Source organism: Alligator mississippiensis, chromosome 10 (genome assembly GCF_030867095.1).
Source record: "Alligator mississippiensis isolate rAllMis1 chromosome 10, rAllMis1, whole genome shotgun sequence".
Taxonomy (NCBI): domain Eukaryota; kingdom Metazoa; phylum Chordata; order Crocodylia; family Alligatoridae; genus Alligator; species Alligator mississippiensis.
The window spans coordinates 6,928,126-6,949,698 of NC_081833.1; the positions used below are offsets into that span (position 1 = coordinate 6,928,126).

Genomic DNA, 21,573 nt, shown 5'->3' on the forward strand with positions numbered 1-21,573 from the left:
AGAGTCTTAAAGTACAGTTCGGGTCTCAGTGCAAAGTTTCAATAAACATTTATTTTGTTTAAGCTTTGTCACAATACCATAATTCATTTGTGAAATTGCTCTACAAATATTTAACTACATAATACATTGATTTGGTGGTCATATAAGTAATAAATAAAGGCATGTATAGCTTTGTAGAAAATAAGTTCGATATATTCATAACTACTTAACATCATCATCAAGTAGAACCTAATATTTTTCCCTAAGAGTCATGAGTCAAAAGTATACATACACCATTTTCTTCAGACCCAATCATTTTACATAAACATCTAGTTGTACAAACTTAAACGCTATCTAAACTCGAAATCTGATGTACAAAACAGCATGTGAAATCACTAACATCAGTGCTGATAACTAGTGCTACAAGAGCAAATATCATTTCCGGTTAAGAAGAAAAAGAGATCAATTTTAATGTGCTAATCATCACAGTCCAATGAAATTCTCCAAAAGTTTAAAATACATGCTGATACAATAAAATCGTTGTATTCTCAAAAAACAGATAAATGGAATTTACAGTCAGTAACATCATTAGCTGCCAAATACAGATTATTGGTGTGTGAGGCAAATCACATTAAAAACTTTACGCCATCAAAAAACTAAGGTTTATACTTGTCTATTTTCCACATTTACTATGCAACAAGTCTTTAAAAGCAAATCACAATTCGAAGAATGCACTATTAAGTACAGTACTGAGCTACACCAGATTTTGTACATTGTACTCTGACATCCAAAACCACTTCTAAAAGCATTACATTCTGAATATAATAAATCATTTATCTATAGGTGAGGTGTGAACTCTGAGATAAATTACGACAAATGTAAATAGTTCTCCAGAACGTCGATGTATTGAAATACATACAGGAATAGAGAAGTTTCAAATATTAGGCCTTGAAGCATGACGCTTAAACACTTAAGACCCTAGTGGAATTTCTGACACCAGACAGTCTGAACTCCATCGTAAGCTATTGTGCATCAAAACAGTACAAGTAAGGTGTCACTATTTCAAGTAGCTGCTAAAAACAGGAAGATCAGATGGAACAGTTCAAAATCGCCAGCCTTTTGAACTAAGGACAGGGTTTATCTATGCTAGTGAATGCATAGGCACTACTGCCCACACTGGAATAAGCAGTCTAGTGGCTAGAGCAAAGTACAGGGAGTTATGAGATCTGGGTTTTATTCCCATCTCTGCCACCGACCTGCTATGTGGCATTGGGCAAATTGCTCAAACTCTGTGCCTCAGTTTACCCATCTGTAAAATGGGGACGCTCATCTCTGTAAAGTGCTTTGAGACCCTCAGATGAAAGGTAGCATAACAGCAATGCATTCTCACTGCCAGTAGGATAAATTTATGAAGAATGGAGCACAAAAACCTACCAGGTGAACAGTAGAATTTCACATGGAAAAATTAAGAATACACAGACAAAACCAGAATTACCTCCCAAGACCATATCAACTACAGCGCACATTAACATTCTGAGCATTTTCAAGTACATGTGTTGAAGGTTAGTTTGTGCTCTTTCAAAATGACTACTTTTAAATCTGACCACAGAAAAAAAAAAACGAGTACTGGGAAACAATACTGATGAAAAATAACTAATTTTACACATACTGCTTTTCCAATAACATTTCACTGTACATGGGACATAAGCAAATACAAAAATATATTTTTTGTGCATGCAACCAGGTAAGCAAATCTGGGAGAAGAGTTAAACCAAGAGGCCTGGTTTTACCAAAATTGAAAGATGTCACTAAAGGGAAACATGGGAAGAATATTATCTTAAGTAATTTTTATATAACATTTTAAAATAAATCTTTAATATTCAGCTCTTATTTTTACATTAACCTTTTATAATCAGTGCTTTTCACTACAATATTACCTATGGATTACCTAAAATACACTGACTCCTCTGAGTCATCTTCCATAGCAGCAATCCCATTGAAGTCCATGACGCTACTTGCATGAATAAGGCTTTGCATACTTTGGTCCAAAAGCCTCAAATTCGGCAAAGAACTTAAGTACAGGTGCTTAAGTTCTTTGCCTAATCAGGGCTTTAATCTCTCATTTCAGGTCTATTTTGTAGCCCAATAGACTACTGTGGATACTAAATCCCTCCCCCCGAACTCTTTTGTTCCTATTAGTTGGACTACTCATTAGCAAGCACCATGGTTAGTAATTCACAGTCAAGCCTGTTTCATCTTGAACAACTAGCTTTAAGTTATAAGGATGCAGAAAATGAGCTGTACAAACAAGTATACTGCAATTTAAATATGGCTTTACTAACCTGAAAGTCTGCACATCATCATAGTGTTTATCACCTGGTTTTTACAGGGAAGGGATTGTTTTTTTAGCACAACTACTTTGCAACTTTCAGCAAAAAATTCACAGGACTTTGGCTGTATACAGAGTGCCACTCAGAGGGCATGATAGCTTGTGGTATATGCAGTGTCAATGGCATGTTAAACCAATACACTCATCTTAAGTGACTGCTAAAAAGCTGGAACTATCAACAGATGAGAAACCTACATTTTAAAATGTCCATATACATGGATTTAAATAAGCCTATGTAAAGTTAAATACAATAGACCAAGTAAGGTTAGTCAAGTTACATGAATTTGTAGAATAGACTCACACTTCAGCATTTAAAATAAATTAGAATGAACTTTCCCAAAAGTCACATTCAATTAAATTTCAAAATCCTGGGTTAACCTAACAGCAGCAGCAACTTAAAAGATAAATAGCCAATTTCTACTCAAGTTGCACATATGCAATTGCACGGAGGGAAGTTTATGCATGGGGGACAGCAGATTTTGGCTCAGCAATTCAGACTTATTTCCTTGGTTTTGCTTTTGCCCAGTTTCCAACACATTTTTCTGTTTGCTTTTGATTTGGGTTTTGTTTTTGTTTTTTTTGCTTTTAAACTAGGAAAAGGTGCTCCTGTAGCAGTGGTGCATTTTATCCATCTACGTATTTATACTGTGCTCATCATTATGGTATGCTTTCCTGCCATACTTCCCAAAATACCCTCGAGGGCACTGCACTACTAACATTATATTACTACTTCCTTCCCTGAGATTACCTTTGTCTCAATGCACTTCAAACTCTACAAAGCCAGTGTTGTGATGAGCCAAGTTCGCTAGCATCAGGGTACGTATACGTGCGGCCCACCAAAATAATGTTGCTTCAAAGCACTAACATCACTTTGAAATATGACCCCTTTTTATAAGCTCATCTCCTAATGTGCCTGACCTCCCCCAAAATCCACTACAGTGAGGATACAGACTTCAAGCAAAAAGCACCTATAAAAACCTATTACAACTTTAGAAAAAAAATCCAGATCTTCCTGAAGATAAATTTATTGCCGCTTACTGGTCCTGAGAAAGCTTAAAGCAACAATACATTTGCAAGTATTTTATCTGCTGCCTTTTTTCTAAGGAAGAATGTGGGTCCTGAGATTAAAAATCATATTTCATCCTATACGATTCTATTTGACAAATGCTTTAGCTATGAAGATCAACTATAATCTGCCCCTAAACATTTTCTATTGCAGCATGCTTCTTTCCTTCAAATTCCTTCCAAAATTTCTTGCACTGAATTTGAAGTTCTTAGTATGAAAAGCTAATAAAGAAAACTATACAACTGCAGAGAAGTATGGGCTCACCATTTTGAAGAGCTGTTAAATGACTACTAATTTCTGAAGAACCCCTCCTATCTGCCGTTAAAAGCCATGGTAAGAAATAATTGGCCTGACAACAAAATATTCATCAGCTACCAGGTGAAAAGGCAACTTCAAGGCAATGAAACAAGTCAACTGTAAAATAAAATGATAGGTCACAACTTGTGGGGGGGGGTGGGGAAGGAGACAGAAAAACAAGGACCCACAATAGTTACTTCTCCATAGAAATGTTTGGTAGCTTGAGCGATTTTTGATTTTTTTTTAATGTCAAATTTGCATATGTTCAGCTCAATTTCAGTATTTTAAATAGACTACTCAGTTTGCTTTTATAAAAACTTTACAAAAGATGTTTTTAAATGCTTGTAAAAGTAATTGTTTATTTACTGATAAAATTCTAGTCATGGATAAAATCTCTGAATATACAGCTGACATCTCATATCTTATTTTTACAAGTGTAACGTCTCAAGTGTATAGTCTAGATAAATTACTCTTATCCTTAATATACGATCTAAAGTTTTAATATTGAACATTTTTACCATGGATGTTTTGTTGCTTTGTAACTTTTTAATGATCGTGCTTAGTAAATATCTAGAGAGCTGGTGTAAAGTGATCTATAGATTTATTCCATTAGTCGATGCCTCTGTCCATGTTCTCGATCACCCTAGTAAGACGGATGTTCAGAAGTCTAATTTGACTGTCAAGGTGGTCAATCTTCTCCTCAAGGCTGCTGCTGCTGTTTCTCCTCCAATAAAATCCAACAGGCCCAGTCATGAAATAGACCGCTACAACAAAACACAGAGGCAGGACTGCATGCTCTGGTTCACCTTCATACTTCTGGAGAATGTACACACACGACAGGGCGAACAGAGCAACTCTCACGATCCAGAAGAAGCGACCAAACAGCATATGCAAGAGATAGAAGAAGAATCCAACGAAGAGAGACAAAAACCAGTAGGCAAGTAAAATGGCACCAACCAGCAGCAGGGCACGGGTAGGGCTGCTGGCAACTGCTGCTGGGCTGAAATAATGGGTCAAGTTGGAGGCTGAAAAATAAATAAATGTTCGTGAGATAAATCAAAAAGGCAGTTTAATCAGAAGTGGGCAGAGGTAGCTGTAAGCGTAACTACTGAAGGGCCATATTACTTGCAGCGGACTCAAGATTGGTTTCTAAGAATAGGAAAGAAGTTCATTCTTCATTTCCTGGATAATGACACGGGGTGTACTCTGCTGGATGATGGCATGATTCTCTGAATTGCATACCACAGTGCCAGTCCTACTTCACTGCTTACTACTTACATTGCAACAAAAGCTGTTTGGCATCCTAGTGCACATAGCATCTTTCAGGTACTTCAGAGTAAGTGAACGCTGTTTAACTGCATATTCACGAGGGTCAAAACAGTAGCTGGCAAAGGGCTCCTATAAAAAGCCTTGAAACTGATGGCAACTGATGAGTATCATGGCTACTGTCACCTCCTGTTTTCTAGTAGCAGCTCTGAAACCAGCTAGTCCTCATCAGGTTCAAGGGTTTCTAATGGCAGAGAGAAACTGACCGCTACAATGACAGGAGCTGGTCAGTTATGGGGCTGGCAGCACCAAAGCCCCCACAGCCTGTATCCTTCACAAGCACTGTTCAGGTTAAGTGTGGAGAATTGCATCGTTTTGGGGGATTATGTTTTTAGCCTTACACAGAGTACACTGTAGAAAGTGGCATACAGTAGCCTACTTTCCGAATAGCAACCAATGGACCATCTCTATTTTTGCAATTGAGTGACTTACATTAAGTAAGAGATGCAAAACATTCTCTGAAGGAGGACAAAAGCTTTGAATGGTACAATATGGCCTTCTTGCAGTCATAACTTTTAGCTATTTGTTCAGCTGCATTCAGCCTCACCCACTGAATAAACACATTCAGCCCTTTGGGACTACCACAGTTCCCACTCTGTTTCTCTTCTCCCCCACTCTGTGCTCTTTTCTCCCCATATTCCCAGGCTCTTTCCTCATCTTGCTCTTTGTCTTTCCTCCCCACACCTTGTTATTCTCCCTTTGCAGCATCTCTTTGCAGTTTCCTCCCTCATCCCATCTAACAAAATGAGAAGCAATAAAATTAAAACATGTATAAAGATTAATGGACACTTCACATACATGCAAGTCATCTTAGAATTATTCATTTTTGCAACATCTAGAACCAAGAACCAGCAGGAAAATAACTTAGCAAGAAAAGCATTATCCGGATTTTTAGCTTGCCTATCCTTTGTTTTAAGATGCAACACCTATAATAGCTCTCAAACTTTGTTTAAAAAAAAATAATTCACAGAACACTGGAGCCAAGTGCAGTCTGCTAGAAGAGACCTTCAACCACAAGCAAGTGTGCTGCCATATTAGTTATCGAAGCACATGGATAAGATGCAGCAGTATGTCCTGATAAAGGGAAAGCTGGGCATGCTGTCAATCCAGCAAACGGTATCAGGTTATGAGGGATCATTCCATCATGAACTGTTGCATAGCACATTATAGGAAGCAACTTCACTAACTTCAACAGGCTTTCCATCACTCAGTGACAAACTCAGCAGGTAAAATTCCTACTTAGGATCCTGTCTGATCCACCACATCCCCTGGATCACAGGTGATCTTCCCTTGCAGGTAGATGGGCCGGGAGAATATTCAGAGTGCTCTGCATGACCAGAGCCACCATTAGAAGAGTATTAAAAGCACCATAAATACTATACTGGGGAGGGGGAAGGGGAAGGAAGAAGGGGGAGGAATAAATACTCAAAAAGGAAACAAGAGAAAGGAAGGTGAAAGGCACAGATGCAAACAACATGAAGAAAAAACTAAAATGTCATAAAAAAAAAGTCTATATAGGCATTTTCACCTTCCCAGACAGAACTTTCCAATCGCTGATCTTTCCAAAGAAGGGAACAAATACCCAACCATGTTGACATAGAAAAAGATTAAGCTACAGACCTCACCCCCTCCACCCACTGGGAGGGAGGGAGGGAGGGAGGAGGTTCAGTCTTTCAGAGCACATAGCGTCTTAACAAGTACTTCACTCCCTTCTGGAGTAATAAGAAGAGAGATAGGGCAGGTAAAACTTGGGGAATTATACCATAAGAAATTCAAACTAAATGTGGGAAGCAGGCTGTGCCAACACAGAAGACGACAGCTACCTAAACTAGCCTTCATACCTGTGTGCTGCAGATGGAAATTGTCCTTTCTAGTGCCTTGGACAGACAAGACACGGTCTTAAGGTTTAGCAAAAGCATTAAAGCAAAGTTTAAGTACAAACTTGGAAAGTTTGGCAAGAAATCACTTGGCCCAGAGTTTCCTTTCATTGTACTACCAGATCTTTGACTTTACGGCTGGCTGGTCAATTCTCTGCCTTAGAAGGTAGAAAACGTAGAGCAGTGCGGTTGTTTCACTGCATGTATTCATGAACACGAAACGAAACCTCAAAGCTACGTGAAGTGAACACAGATACCACATGGACGACTTACGAGTTACATAAGAAAGATAGCTTGAGTAACAGAAAGGCAAAAATAATAAGCAACACTCTGCAATCTTCCTGTCCCTCTAAAAACATCTGACGTAACTCTCGCATGCCCGGCATCACACTTACCGTCGATTCCAAGAACATCTAGCAGGTCTGTCCATATCCTCCAGAAAGTGTCTACTAAAACATCCACCCCATACACAAACCTCTCTGTCAGCCTGGAGAAAAACTGTGAAATAAAATCATTTAAAAATTAAGAAAAACGTCCATTGATCTTTAATACATTCTCACGCTCAGAAAGTGAAACGCAGCACTGGTAACACAGTGAATCGTAGGGGCCGAGTTGTAAAACGTGATGAACCCCCCCACCAGCGATAAAAGCAACAGGGTTCTGCCCCTAAAAATAATCTCATTTATAGGTTTATACTTCACATCTTGTAGCACCCAACCGACGGATTCTGGCTTCCAGATTAAAAAATTAACAGATGATTATTATTTTTTAAAGCACCTATGTGATCTATTCGGAAATCATGGCTAATCGGGAGGGTTCACGTCACCGATCATTAATAAAAAATATATACCGATCAATCAACTGAGTGACGCATGGTCCCCATCACCATAGTAGCCGAGGGCTGCCAAAGCATTTCACGAATTTTAATGGGGGGGGGGGGGAAGAGGAGGGCGCAAAGGGGATGGAGCCGGGCTGCCCTCAGTGGTGGCAGAAGGAGCAATGGGCTCAAGCTGCAGCCAGGGAGGTTGAGGCGGGAGATGAGGGAAGCGTCCCCGCGCGCGGGGGCAGCGACGCCGCCGCGGGCTCACCTTCTGCAGCGCGCGCACGTTGTCCTCGCCCACCAGCCCGCTCACGCCCTGGTAGACGCCGCTGGCCGCCCGCCGCAGGCTGTTCTGCTTGTCGGCGCCGCGCGCCCGCGCCGCTCCCGCGCCCGGCCCCGCCAGCACCAGCGCCAGCGCCGCCACCAGCCACGCCAGGCGCCGCCCGCCGCCGGCCCCGGCCGCAGCCATCACCCGGCCTCAGCCCCGGCCCCGGCCCCAGCCCCCGACCGCCCTCCGCCACCGCCGCCTCGGCCTCCGCCAACCGGCCGCCCCGCCCCGCCCCGCCCCGCCCCTTCCGCCGCCGCAGCGACCCCTGGCGAGGAGGCCGCGCAATGGCGGGACCGCCTGGCCCCGCTCTCGCACCGCCCCCGGCAGCGGCCCGCGCGCAGCGCCGCTCCTCCGACACGCCCCGCACACACCCACCGACACGCACCCCGTCACACACCCCTCGCACCGACACCCCTCGCACCCGCACACCCGCCGACACGCACCCCGTCACACACCCCTCACACCGACACCCCTCGCACCCGCACACCCGCCGACACGCACCCCGTCACACACCCCTCGCACTGACACCCCGCACACCCGCCGACACGCACCCCCGTCACACACCCCTCACACTGACACCCCTTGCACCAGCATCCCTCACACCCACGGACAGGCACCCCGTCACACACCCCTCGCACTGACACCCCTCGCACCAGCACCTGCACACCCGCCGACACGCACCCCGTCACACACCCCTCGCACCGACACCCCTCGCACCAGCATCCCTCACACCCACGGACAGGCACCCCGTCACACACCCCTCGCACCGACATCCCTCACACCCACGGACAGGCATCCCTGTCACACACCCCTCACACTGACACCCCCTCGCACCAGCATCCCTCACACCCATGGACAGGCACCCCTGTGTCACACCCCTCGCACAGACACCCCCTCGCACCAGCACCCCTTACACCCATGGACAGGCACCCCTGTGTCACACCCCTCGCACAGACACCCCCTCGCACCAGCACCCCTTACACCCGTGGACAGGCACCCCTGTCACACATCCCTCACACCAACACCCCTCACACCAATGGAGAGGCATCCCTGTCACACCCCCCTCACACCAACACCGCCTCACACCAGCACCCCTCACACCCACAGAGAGGCACCCCTGTCACACACGCCTCACACCAACACCGCCTCACACCAGCACCCCTCACACCCACAGACAGGCACTCCTGCCACACACACCCCCTCACACAGACACCCCATTGCACCAGCATGCCTCACACACTATTGACAGCCACCCCTGCCACACACACACCCTGTCACATCAGCACCCCTGTTACACCAGCACCCCTCACACCCACCCCCATTGCACGAGCACCCCCTCACACCCTATCGACAGGCACCCCTGTTGCACACCCCCCCATCACAGCCTGGGTACCCTGGCACTGCTGTTGTGTCAGTACCATCCCTGCTGTCATACCCCACTGACAGGCACCCTCATCCCACACACACTGGCACCCCTATTACACCAGTGCCCCCCCTCACACCCCACTGACAGGCACCCCCCTCACACGAACACCTCCATTGCAGTCACACTCCAGACACACTGGCACCACCATTACACCAGCACTCCTGTCACCTCCCACTGACAGGCGCCCCAGTTACTCCACTGCATCAGTACCCCTGTAACACCCCATTGACAGGCACCCCCATTGCACACCCCCCCATCACACACACAACCCCTCACACAGAACCCCATCGCACCAGCACCCTTCACACCCACTGAGAGGCACCCCCATCACACACACAATCCCTCGCACCGACCCCCATTGCACCCCTCTCACCACTTCACGCCCACTGACGGGCACTCCTGTCACACACACGCCATCACACCAGCACCCCCTCACACCCCACTGACAGGCACCCCCCTCACACCAACACCCTCATCGCAGTCTCACCCCATCACACTGGCACCCCAGTGACATCCTGCTGACAGGCACCCCAGACACAGTGACACCACTGTTACACCAGCACTGCAGTCACTTCCCACTGACAGGCACCCCAGTCAGTCCACGGCACCAGTACCCCCATAACGCCCCACTGACAGGCACCCCCATTGCACCAGCATCCCATCATACTGGCACCCCATTGCACTAGCACCCCCATCACACCCAACTAACAGGCACCCTGATCACATCAGCACCCCCATCGCACCAGCAGTCTGTCACACCAGTACCCCCGTCACAGCTCATTGACAGGGACCCTCACCACACCAGCACCCCCATCATATCCCACTGACTTGTACCTGCTTCACACCCTGCTGACAGGTGCCTCCATTGCACCCCAAGGAAGATATCCCCATCACACCCCACTGCAGACTCCTCCATATCACACCCCACTGACAGGCACCCCCATCACACCAACACCCCCATCACATCCCATTGTATCCACACCCCTGTATCACAACCCAGTGATGGGGCCCCTACATCACACCCTACTGCACAACCCCTCCCCTTCCCCCCACACAAACAGCTCACTCAGGCTTCCCACAAACACCCCAGGCCCCACTCTGGGACAGGGTGACACCCTACACGCCCACCTGCTCACCACAAAATACAGTTCGTGGAGGCCAATGAAGTGGGTAGCAGGTGAATAACATTTTGTGGGTCTGAGTCCTGATTTTGGAGCATTTCGGATCATCAGTATTGCTTCTTCGTAGCCAGGCTGCAAGATTTTCGGTAGTGTTGCTTTCATAGTGAAAGCTCCCAAATCTTTTCCCAGTTTGCTTTACCGCTTTGACACTAGCTCCATTGCCTCTTTGTGCATCTTCAGTTATTTACTCCCTCTGGGAATTTTCAGCCACACTTGAATGATGTCAGAGCACAAATCCCATTGAAAAAAAATCAGTGGGACTTGCATCAGAGTCACTTGTGTGCTTTTGAAAATCCTGCCCTCAATGTTTAAATCAAGGTCATATGGGAACTCAGAAGAAACTCCATTTCCCGAAGAGAAAACATTGCCCCTGGCACCGAACCTACTGCTGAAGACTGTGTGTGTCCTGCCAAAACTTGTGCACGCTTGTCATTTTATTTTCCCCTCTAGGACATGCCCTATCTTCTGTAGAATTGCCATTGTTTCTATTGGAATTTGCCGGACTTACAAATATATTTGGGTAAGGCGTGCTAGCAAGCCTCGTTTGAGTGGGATTGTTGTGGTTTGTTATAACTTTTTTATAACGATACTTAGCCGATGTTTTGAAGTTTGTTTCATGCTCTGGAGGATCTTTTCTTTGCTTTGTGCAAAGCTGTTCGGAGTCGGGTTCCACACAACAAACCATGCTTGGCTCCTTGAACTCTTCCCCTTCTTTGGCTTCCTCTGTCTTCTCCTCCTACCTCACTTGTTAGTTTTGGGTACTCCCTTCTACAGATACAAATTGAATTACCATCTCTACGAACTCGCAGATCCATCTCTCGACTCCAGACTTGCCTCCTCGTGTCATGACTAAAAGCTCAGCCTGCCTTTGACATCTTGTTGTGGATTGTCTGACCACGCTCTCGTGGTCCACACAGACAGAAGAGAGTTTTTCTTTATCTTCCCCTCCAGTCCTTCCCCTCTACTAGCTTGCTCTGCTGGTGTGGATGCCTTCTTGCCTGTCACTTGGGGCCACAACCTGTGTGTCACCTTCAATTCAGACTTCTCCACCTATCTTCACATGCAAGCAGCAGCTCACATGTAGATCTTCCTGCTCTAAGGCTAGGGCTATACTAGGAACATTTCAGCACTACAGAACTACCAGCATACTGTGCTGGCAAGGTTCCTAGCATGGAGACACCTACGCTGATATAGTAAAACCTCCCCCAGTGTGTGAATCCAGCAGTTAACTAGTAAAAGTGTGGGTAGGGTGGTATAACTGGTTGCTAGGTGCTTCTGCCACCGCAGCTTTGTCAGAAAAGATGTGTCTGACATAGCTAGAAGCCTTTCCGTTTTAAGTACAGAGTATGTTTCTTGACAACTTCAGATACGCTGTGACTTTGGTAGGCTAAAAAGAAAGCATTTGATTTACTTCACAAGGACTTGGCAACTGCATGAAACTGAAGAACCAATCGATACCCGCGCTGTCAGCGAGACTTTAAAATGAAGGATGGCTGTCATGAGAACCATCTGCCTGCAGCATTAGCCTCAGAGCCTGCAACATGCATTCACACAGCTTTATTCACATCGGAAAATACTTACACGGAAGAGTAAGGCGGCCTTATTTAGTACATTGGGCTGGTAGCTGCCACAGGTGTTAACACATAAACCACTCCCTCAACTTTGACATAAAATAATACATTAAAAGCCTTGTGTGGGTGCCTGCCCCCTACTCTAATGAAGTGGACTGTCTGTTAGCATAAGGATGCAGCTATCACTGCCTTCTTCAGCTGCTCACAACCCCACTTTCCTTCATAAATATCCTAATAGAGGATGCAGATGGTTTGAGTATTACTCTAAAACACAGCTCAGATACTGCAAAATGGGCAGGTCATTTACTGTACGCTTCTGCTTCGGAAAACATGGTTGACCTGTGGAGAAACAGTCCCAATTCATGTCAAGCAGCAGTCTTCACTTAGGCATAGTCATTAATTGAAAACAAAACAAAACACTCTAATGGAACATGCTGTGCTATATGCTGCTGCTCCACCAGACTAATTGCTTCTTCGTCATACATCTGCCTGTACTCACCGAAGAGCTTTCAGCACAAAAGATTCAACTGTAAACCTGAATGTGCAGATACACTGGGGATAAATAAAGATATGCAGACCTCCAAAAGATCTACACCAGGTAGTCCTGACAACATCTCCATCATAAGAAAAAGAACTGTTTGCGCTCTTATTGACAAGATTACCTTTCAACTGCTAAAAACAATCAGGTTATAAACGCAAGCACTGTCAAGTTAGTTGATGCGTCCATAAAGGAGGTCTTTGCAACCTCAGTTCAGCCCCCCTGTGCATGTACATGATATGGCTGTCTAATGAGAGAATCACATGCTATTTTTTCCACAGAATCCCTTCATTCATTGCAGAGGATGGATGGAGTTTGGAGAAGGAATCAGGGATGGAGTTTGGAGAAGGAATCAGCAGCAGCAGGGTTGGGATCCATAGCAAAATCCCACCTCCACTCAAGTGAGCCAAAGTAACCTGTAGCAACAAAAGACTATTATTTTCTATAGATTTGCTTCCATTTACTTAATACGTTTATTTTTTACATGCAAGTGAGCAAGGACATGTAGATGTACTTAATCCTGGCTCCGGACATGGTGAGTGGGATAAATGCAGGGGGACTTATTTCCTATTTAACACTTATTTCTTTGTTATCATGCCCCCATGTGGTCACTCTGTATAGTTCTTATAAAGGTTCCTGACTAATAGGAGATGCCTCTTGAAACCAGCCTTATTTAAATTGTTAAAGAACAGCCCAAAACAAGAACAAATATCCCCGTGAGCTATGGTGTCAACTTGCTGAATCTTAGAGACACAAATGTAATCTATTCTGCTTTTTTAGGTCCTTCTGATTTTCCCGACTTCTCCAGATTTGATATCGTTCTTAAGGGATGCTGGAGGCAGGCTGTGTTCAGCTGGGATATCTTTGCAGGTGTGATTGGAGAGGACGTGTTGGCAGCCCTGTGTGAACAGGCAGGCTTCTGTTTGCAGGTTCAATCTTCCCGTAGCAATCAGACTGCACAGGAGGTCTCCCCAGTGATGCTTTGAGACAAAACCAGTTCCAGCCAGGGATTCCCAGTACCACACACTCCCAGGAGGATCCAGAGGGTCTGGCATGTGTCTCTTTGCCCTGTTCCATTTTCTTAAGATATGTTCACCTAGATATGATCTGCTGGATGCAGCGCTCTCAAGTGTCTGCCTCCCTCTTCTGACAGGTTTTATGTTGATCTCTCTTCTTCAGTAGTGTTGGGAAATCAGGCCAACAACAATCTGACTGGGAACAGGTAGGCGGCCAAGATAGTGGGACCTTTCTGGCAGCAGTTCTGCAAAGCAAAGCAAAGCAAAGCAGATGACTTTGAACTTGGTTTGTGTTTTCTGCCTCTGGGTTCCTCAGTCCCAGAGATCATTTTTGGGACCCTTTTCCCAGTTCTAGGTTCATGAGGACTGGTTTTGCCCTTATCATCCGATCTAGAGATGTCAATAGATAAGCAGAGCGGTGTGTTGGTTATCTGCCACGTAGACTTCTTGGGCCTTCTCTTCTCTCCTTGACTTTGAGTGGCCAGCATTTTTCCTTTCATGCTTAATAAGGCTGTCTGTCCTGGACCTCTCAATATCTCCCCTACCCCTTAGATTCCAGATCCATAAATGTATTTAGGGGCTAGCTGCTACTTGATTTCAATGGGAGGTAGACATGCAAATGCCTTTGTAGTTCTGAGCCTTCATGCTCGCACCCTGCACTCATTGTTATCTCAGAACTAGTGTGTATCTCAAAGTCTATGTCATACTTGTCCAGGGATGATCTTGGATAGATAGTAGGCTTGAGTCATATCCTATGTGTTTAGGGTACATCACCTTCCTGTGATGCAACTCCAAGACTGGCAGACTGGCTGTACAATGTCCTTTTATAGATGTTCCTTGCAAATGGCAGCCCTTGTTGGACAGTCATTGCCATGAGGCAGTTTGCCACCCTCTGAGCCTTTGTTCATAGACTTTTTATAGACCTTCCTGTTTGCTCTGCCATCTCTGAACTCCCTTGGGCTCCTATTTGGTTGCTTCTGGGCATCCTAGGGTATTGTCCTCCCTGCTTTCTGTAGTGGGTTCCTCCTCAAAATTGTTCCTGAGAAGAATCTATTGCTTCTTTACAAACCGACCTTGGAGGCCGATGTTCTTGGATACCTCTAACGTGAGGTTAGGGATCACTTTCTCGTGACTCTGAGAATTGACTGCCCCCCTACAATGAGCCTATCCTGATAAGGCCTTTAGTCATCTCCCCATAGTCACACTGTTGACTGAAGGTGCTTGGTGCCAGTATGAAACTATTTGCTGTCTCACTCTTCTCTTGTTTGCGTAAATTAAATTGTGTCTGCTCAAAAATCACATTGCAGCACAGCATGAAATCTTTAACCAATGATTTTTAAACTCTATTGAGCTGTTTCATCAGAGCATCTGTCAGGCTTCTGCAAAAGTTCATGTCCTGACGCTGCTCCCCTGTATGGGGTAAGATATGAACATGTTTCTCTTCTCATGGCTGATCTAAATTGGAAGCCTCATGGGACTCCTTGGATTTGCTGTGGTGGGAAAAAGCTGGGGCAGATGTAATCATCACTGCTGCTTTTAATAGATGTCCACCTCTGTTTCCATTGCCTGGAATAAGGGGATGCAGACCACTTAGTGTTCCTTGGGGCTTGCCCTTTGCCTGGACTCACCACAGCAATTCTCCGTGGGGCCGCTTGCGTTTGTAGACTTCTTCCCTGCTTTGGGCTAACCCTGCGCACCTTCCAGCTTGTTCTGTCTGCACCGCAGGGCTTGCCCATTTCTTTTTCCTCTTTCTGTGGGCATCTGCTGGATTTCTGTGGCCCTAGTCCTAATACCATAAAGAGATCTGGGGCACCATAATCAGGGTGTTTCCTATTTATGAAGCCTTCCATTTTTTTTTTTTTACCTTCTTGTTATAAGCTTTGCACCGGCTAACCAAAGTGTAGTTCTAAAAGTTCACAACTAACATCACAAAGGAGGGGGAGTTTAAAATGTTTTTTCATTTTCCAAGCCAAATTGGCCAAATCTGTGTCAGTCCAGAATCATAAATGGCCCTACTATCGGCAAACATCCTCCACGCCAACCTGGGGCTTCAGATGTTCCCAAATCCTTTGGCGGGCATCCTACTTGCAGCCCCAAGCCTAGAGGCTTCCAATGCCCCCGCGTTTCACTTGCCCTTAGCCTTAACGCCCCAGGAATGAGCTAGGGAAGAGTCTCCCGTGTCCATAAAGTAGGCGTAAAGCCAAGGTTAACTATGCATTAGCTACACGGGTACTATCCCATGCCAGCAGAGCAGTCTTCCCTGGGTGCAACTAGGAAGCCACTGTGGTGATCACGATATTTCCCCTAGGTAAGCACAGGCTACTCTTGATCTGAGCCGAAAAGCCGACTTTCAGAGGTACAACCATGCCCTTGGCCCACAGAACAGCTCGACAGGGCATGTCTCACCTCGGTGGGCAGCAATCCCACCCCTGCTAGGCCGAGCACAGCTCTTGAAGAGCCATCAGCACCGTGTCTCTGAAAGTCATAATCCAAACCTGGAGTGTGGTCGCTACACACCCGGTTCCTGAAAGATGCTTGGCCAAAATAGCAAATCCCAATGCATCTTACTGAAGCCTTTAGAAGTAATTCCCAAATTCTCCACGGCCATGCATTAGGGGATGCTGTCGCCTCGCTGCGCCTCTCTCCTGCACCCACATTCAAGGGATGCTTGTTCCCTTCACCCTGTCAAAGCTTGTCTGCAACCAGGCAGGCGGGGAAAGAGACACGGGCCGGAGGCCGGGAGGAGCGAGGGAATGGCGAACGGGGAGGAAGGAAGGAAAGGCGAACAAGGCGGAGGAGCAGCAAGAAGACCCCGAGCTGGGAGCAGGGCTGGGTCACTGCCCTGCAAGCCTGCCTAGGGGCCAAGGGCAGGCTCAGTGCTCTCCTTTGCCCCCCGGGTCTGCAAACCCAGGGCAGATCTGCCCCTCCTGTGCCACCCTGCTTGTGCAACACGCTTCCATTGCAACACTCCCGTGCACGCAGCCCCGGGCTCGCTCCTGCCCGTTTATCTCAAGTCGCGGGTGCCGCTGCCAAGAGCCGCCCTGCCACGCTCCCAGGAGCCCTGCTCCGCCATTGGGCACACCTCCCCGCCGGCCCTCCGCTCATTGGCTGCCAGGGCAGGAGGGCGGCAGGTCATTGGCCGGCGGCGGCGTCCGCCGTGCCCTGTCTGGCTGGGCTGATGTGTGGCCAGGCGCGCGGCGGCCAATCGCGGGGGAATGCGAGTGTGGTGAGCGGCGGCGGCGGATCCCTGCGCGCTGCGGCCGCCCCCGGGCCCGGGCCGTGCTCTGGCCCCCCGGGAACCCGCTGCGGGGCACGGGGAATGCCGGGAGGGGGCGCGAGCTGTCCTGGGCTGGGGTCCCGGCAGCAGGATGCGTGCGCTGCGGGAATAATGCAAGAAAAAGGCTTCATCTTTAGAGAGAGAGAGAAAAAGAAAGAAAAGAGAAAAAAAGAAAAAGAGAAAGAAAAGAGGAAAAGAAAAAGAGGGAGAGGAAAAAGAAAAAAGAGGAAAAAGAAAGGAAAAAAGCAAAGAAAAAAGAGAGGGAATGGAAAAAGGAAAAAAGAGGAAAGAAAGAAAAAGAGGGAGAGGAAAAAAGGAAAGAGAGAAAAGAAGAAAGAGAGAAAGAAAAGAGGAAAAAAAGAAAGAAAAAGGGAAAGGAAAAAAGAGGAAAGAGTAAAAAGAAAGGAAAAAAGAGGAAAGATAGAAGGAAGAAAAAAGAAGAAAGGGAAAGAAAAAAAGAGCAAGAAAGAAAGAAAGAGGAAAAAAGGAGGAAAAAGAGAGGGAAAGAGAGAGAGAGGCTTTAAAGCTTGGCCAAGAATGAATACAAAGGGAGAGATGTAATAACTGCATTTTAAGAAGTACATATTAAACCACGCGCAGCAAAGTATTTGCCAGTGATCTGCTAAACGTGGTAGATTGGCTGTTTAGTTACAGAGCAGAGCGATGTAGGGCTGGGGGCAGCATGGATGAACGATCGTACAAAACATGCCAAGCTGCTCTGGAAGTATTTAAGGGCCCTGCTCCACATTCAAGTGAAAGCTGGATAGCAACCAGCCATAGAGTTGTTACACATTTTCAAGCACTAATTTTACAGCTGGTTGGCTCTTTTTCTAGCTGGAGAGTCATTTTTATCATGTGATAAGTTACTTGGCAGGTGTGGCCGGTCTAAATTTATTGAGCAATTCATCAGCGAATGGTATAATATATATGTAAAGTGACAGAAATAGACCATCAAAGAAAAGGGGAAAACGTTCTCCCTCATTGAGAATAAACTCCTATTTCCTTAGAACATGGTTAAAGCTGCTTTGCTTTGTGGTTTAATAGCAGCAGAAAGGGAATTCATCGCTGGGCCTCCACTGAGCTGTAACCCTCCAAGTTGTCAGATGCTGAAGTCTAAGTGGAAGGTCAAAGCTATTCCTGCTACTTTGTCCCTGCTGTCTCTAACCCTGGCAGGTGCTGTAGTGCAGTTGGACCTCTGTCATTTGAAACCCTCTCCCTGGCTGGAGGTCCTGTAGGTGGAAATAAGTTCCATACATCCTTTCCTTGTGCCTTGACTTCACCCCTTTCCCTCCCTCCCTCCCTGCCCCAGAGCGGATTTATTCTAGAAAGGCAGCATACGTTCTGTCCTGCAAAGCTGCTAGGAAATGGGTGTGCTCCAGTGTCCTAAAAGTCCTAGCACGGTGAAACCCATATATCCTCTTACTCATACAATGCTTGTACAGGTTGCTCTGCTTTCCACACCTGGACATTTTTAGGGAGAGTTATCAGACTTTCTGTTTGGCCAGGCATTTAGCAAACAAAGCTAAGCTGGGATATTTAGTGGTTTCTTTTTTTATGTTTTCTCCTGTTTTAAAAGCATTTTTTCATGTTCTGTAAGATATTCTGTTCTCCTGTTGTAAGCTGCCATGACCTTTTGTTGGGAAGGGCAGCCAATATATCAAATAAAGAAATAAAAATAAAATAACGAACCTCAGCATATTGGTAATATTGCAGAGGTTTAATTGGGACAGCAAAGGCACAGTCTAGTAAAAGACACATAATTTTTGCAATTTTGGCTCACCGGTGGTTTTTCATTGACCCCAGATGACTTCCTGGTCCCTTCCAGCCCTAATCTCTATGGAATCTATGGCAGTGGCTTTTGCAGATTTATTTGGGAAAAAAAGCTATCATAATTTTTTCTGGGACTACTTGAAGACCAGCCTCAAAATTGGCTGCCCCTGAGTCTCAGTCAAGGGAAGGGCTGATGAACTTTAAAAAGGGTAAGGACTCAAAATGCTGATTTCAGATGTCCTGTCTGCCTCTGTATGACCCCTGCGTTATATATGCAATGTGCATCTGTGCACATGTAATCCCAGACAGCATGACCTTCAAAGCTGCCAGGTGGATGCTGCAATCAGGTTCTCTGCAGAAGAGGAGTCACTCTTACCTCATAACCAAGACCTTTTGCATTGGGACAGACACGGGATGGTACCTCTGCCCCATTTTCCAAAAATTAGGACACAGGGGATGGGGGAGAAGAGGAGGATCAATTTATCCAGTCAATTTTAAATGCACTGGAGTATGGAAGCATTTTGCAGACAGTGTGGAAGCCTGACAAGGCATATTACTAAACAGGAAAAATAGGTGCAGACACCTGAGACAGGATTCCCCACAGCAGGCGAGGAATGCGAATGTTGCATTATTATTATCAGCCCAGTGAGTCGCAGTCCTTTTTAGACTCAAAGCACCCCTGGCTAGACTCAAGGCAGTCTTTGGAAATTGCCGGCTCTTAGTTTTCACTCATTTTTTGACTACAAAAAATAGTAGAGGGATTCTCCTGTGGCAAAGAGCTCAGCAAGCCCGGAGCAGGGCAGAATGCTTTTAACACCACAGATTCCTACTTGAAGTCTCTGGATTTGTCTTGTGACTTGTGTCTGCACACCTAGCTATACTAATGTTCTGCAGTACCCTTGACAGGGTCTCAAGGCACCCTAGGGTGCCACACTCCTCTGGCTGAGAATCACTGAATTAGACACACGGTATCAAACATGTCCCCAGAGGGATGAGTGGCAGGCTCTGGCTTACCCGGATGGGCAGACACGCACATGCACTTCATGTCACATTATGCACTGCACGTTACATACTTTATATACTGAATGCTGCATACATTACACAGTGTTAGATATGTTATACATTGCACACTGCACACATTACACACTGCACATTACATTATGCACTGTGCATTGCACACATTATTCACTGCACATGGGGGAAGCTCGAGGCACTCCAACAGGCCCACAGGCTGGAGTTGTTCCACATTTGCAAGTGCTCGTGTCATAGCTGATTGGCTCTTGTTATAGCCAGAGTCATTTTTATCATGACAGGGAGTGTGACTTTGCATGGGTGACCGGTCTGAATTTCTTGCTTGCTTCACAAGTGTATGTAACATGCAGTATGTAATGCACGTGACATGCAGTGCGTGATATATGTAATGTGCAGTCTGTAATATATGCAATGTGCAGTGCACAATATATGTGCAGTGTGTAATGTATGCCATGTAGTGCTGGGTTGTTGGTTGTAGCCGTGTTGGTCTAAGGACACAAGCAGCTGAGGTTCTTTGAGTAGATGTGGTCTCTTTTATTAAACCAACTGAGTAGTTGGAAAAAAAGTTCTTAGCAAGCTTGAAAGCTTGTGCCCAAAAGCTTGCTAAGAACTTTTTTTCAACCACTCAGTTGGTTTAATAAAAGATATCACATCTACTCAAAGAACTTTGCCTGCCATGTGGTGTGCAATATATGTAATGCACAGTGCGCAATGTATATAATGCGCCGTGTATAATGTATACAGTGCACAGTGCCTAATATATAACGTGCATTGTGTAACGTGTGCAGCGGTGCAGTGTATAATGTAATGTGCAATATGCAATGTATGTAATGTGGAGTGCATAATATATGTAACACGCCGTGCCCAATGTATGCAGCATTCAATGTGTAATGTATGCGGTGTGCCGTGTATAATGTAACATGCAGCGCACGATAAGTGTAATGTGCAGTAATAATGTCACGTGCAGTGTGTAATGTATACAATATGCAGTGTTTAATGTTTGTAATGCAGTGTGCAATATATAATGTGCAGTGCATCCTGTGTGCAGTGTATAATGCAATGCGCAGTGTGTGATGTAATATGCAGTGTATATTATGTGTAACCCTTTGTAATGTATGCAGCACTGAGTGGGTAATATAGGTCATGTGCAGTGCATAATGTGCCATGCAGTGTATGATATGTGTAATGTGCCAAACGAGTAATAGATGTCAGGTGTACACAATGCGCAGTGTATAAAGTATGTACGCGCTATATGTGCACTGTGTAAGACACGTAATGTGCAGCGTATAATGTGACATGCAGTGCAGGATACGTATCATGTGCAATGAGTAATCCATGTCAGGCGTATACAATGTGCAGCGTGTAACCAAGGACACAACATGCGTGCACTGTGCAGTGTATAACACAGGTAACACGCAATGCAGAATGCATGCAGCATTCAGCGTGTAGTGCATGTAATGTGCAGTGCACACCGTGCCATGCACGGCACGATGGGTGAAATGCATGCCAGGTGCATACATCGCGCAGCGCATAGAGCTCGCACACAATACAAGCGCACTGCTTACAACGTACCGCGCGCAATGACGTAGCGCACACCCTGTACGTAACGCGCAGTGTGAGACAGACGCAACGTAGACCCGGCGCCCGGGCGGCGGAGGGGCGGGGCACCGCCCCGCGCAC

The 21,573-nt window shown here is 46.1% G+C and overlaps 1 protein-coding gene across 1 annotated transcript; it reads right to left on the reverse strand.

Moving 5' to 3' along the window:
- Positions 1-32: 32 nt before the first annotated feature.
- On the reverse strand, positions 33-8,241 carry BRI3BP (BRI3 binding protein). The gene is made up of 3 exons (XM_014598405.3): positions 8,023-8,241; positions 7,330-7,432; positions 33-4,756 (listed from the first exon to the last, which is right to left on the reverse strand). Exons 1-3 carry the CDS (start codon positions 8,221-8,223, stop codon positions 4,341-4,343), a joined length of 720 nt encoding a protein of 239 aa, XP_014453891.2. The 5' UTR covers positions 8,224-8,241; the 3' UTR covers positions 33-4,340.
- Positions 8,242-21,573: the final 13,332 nt, after the last annotated feature.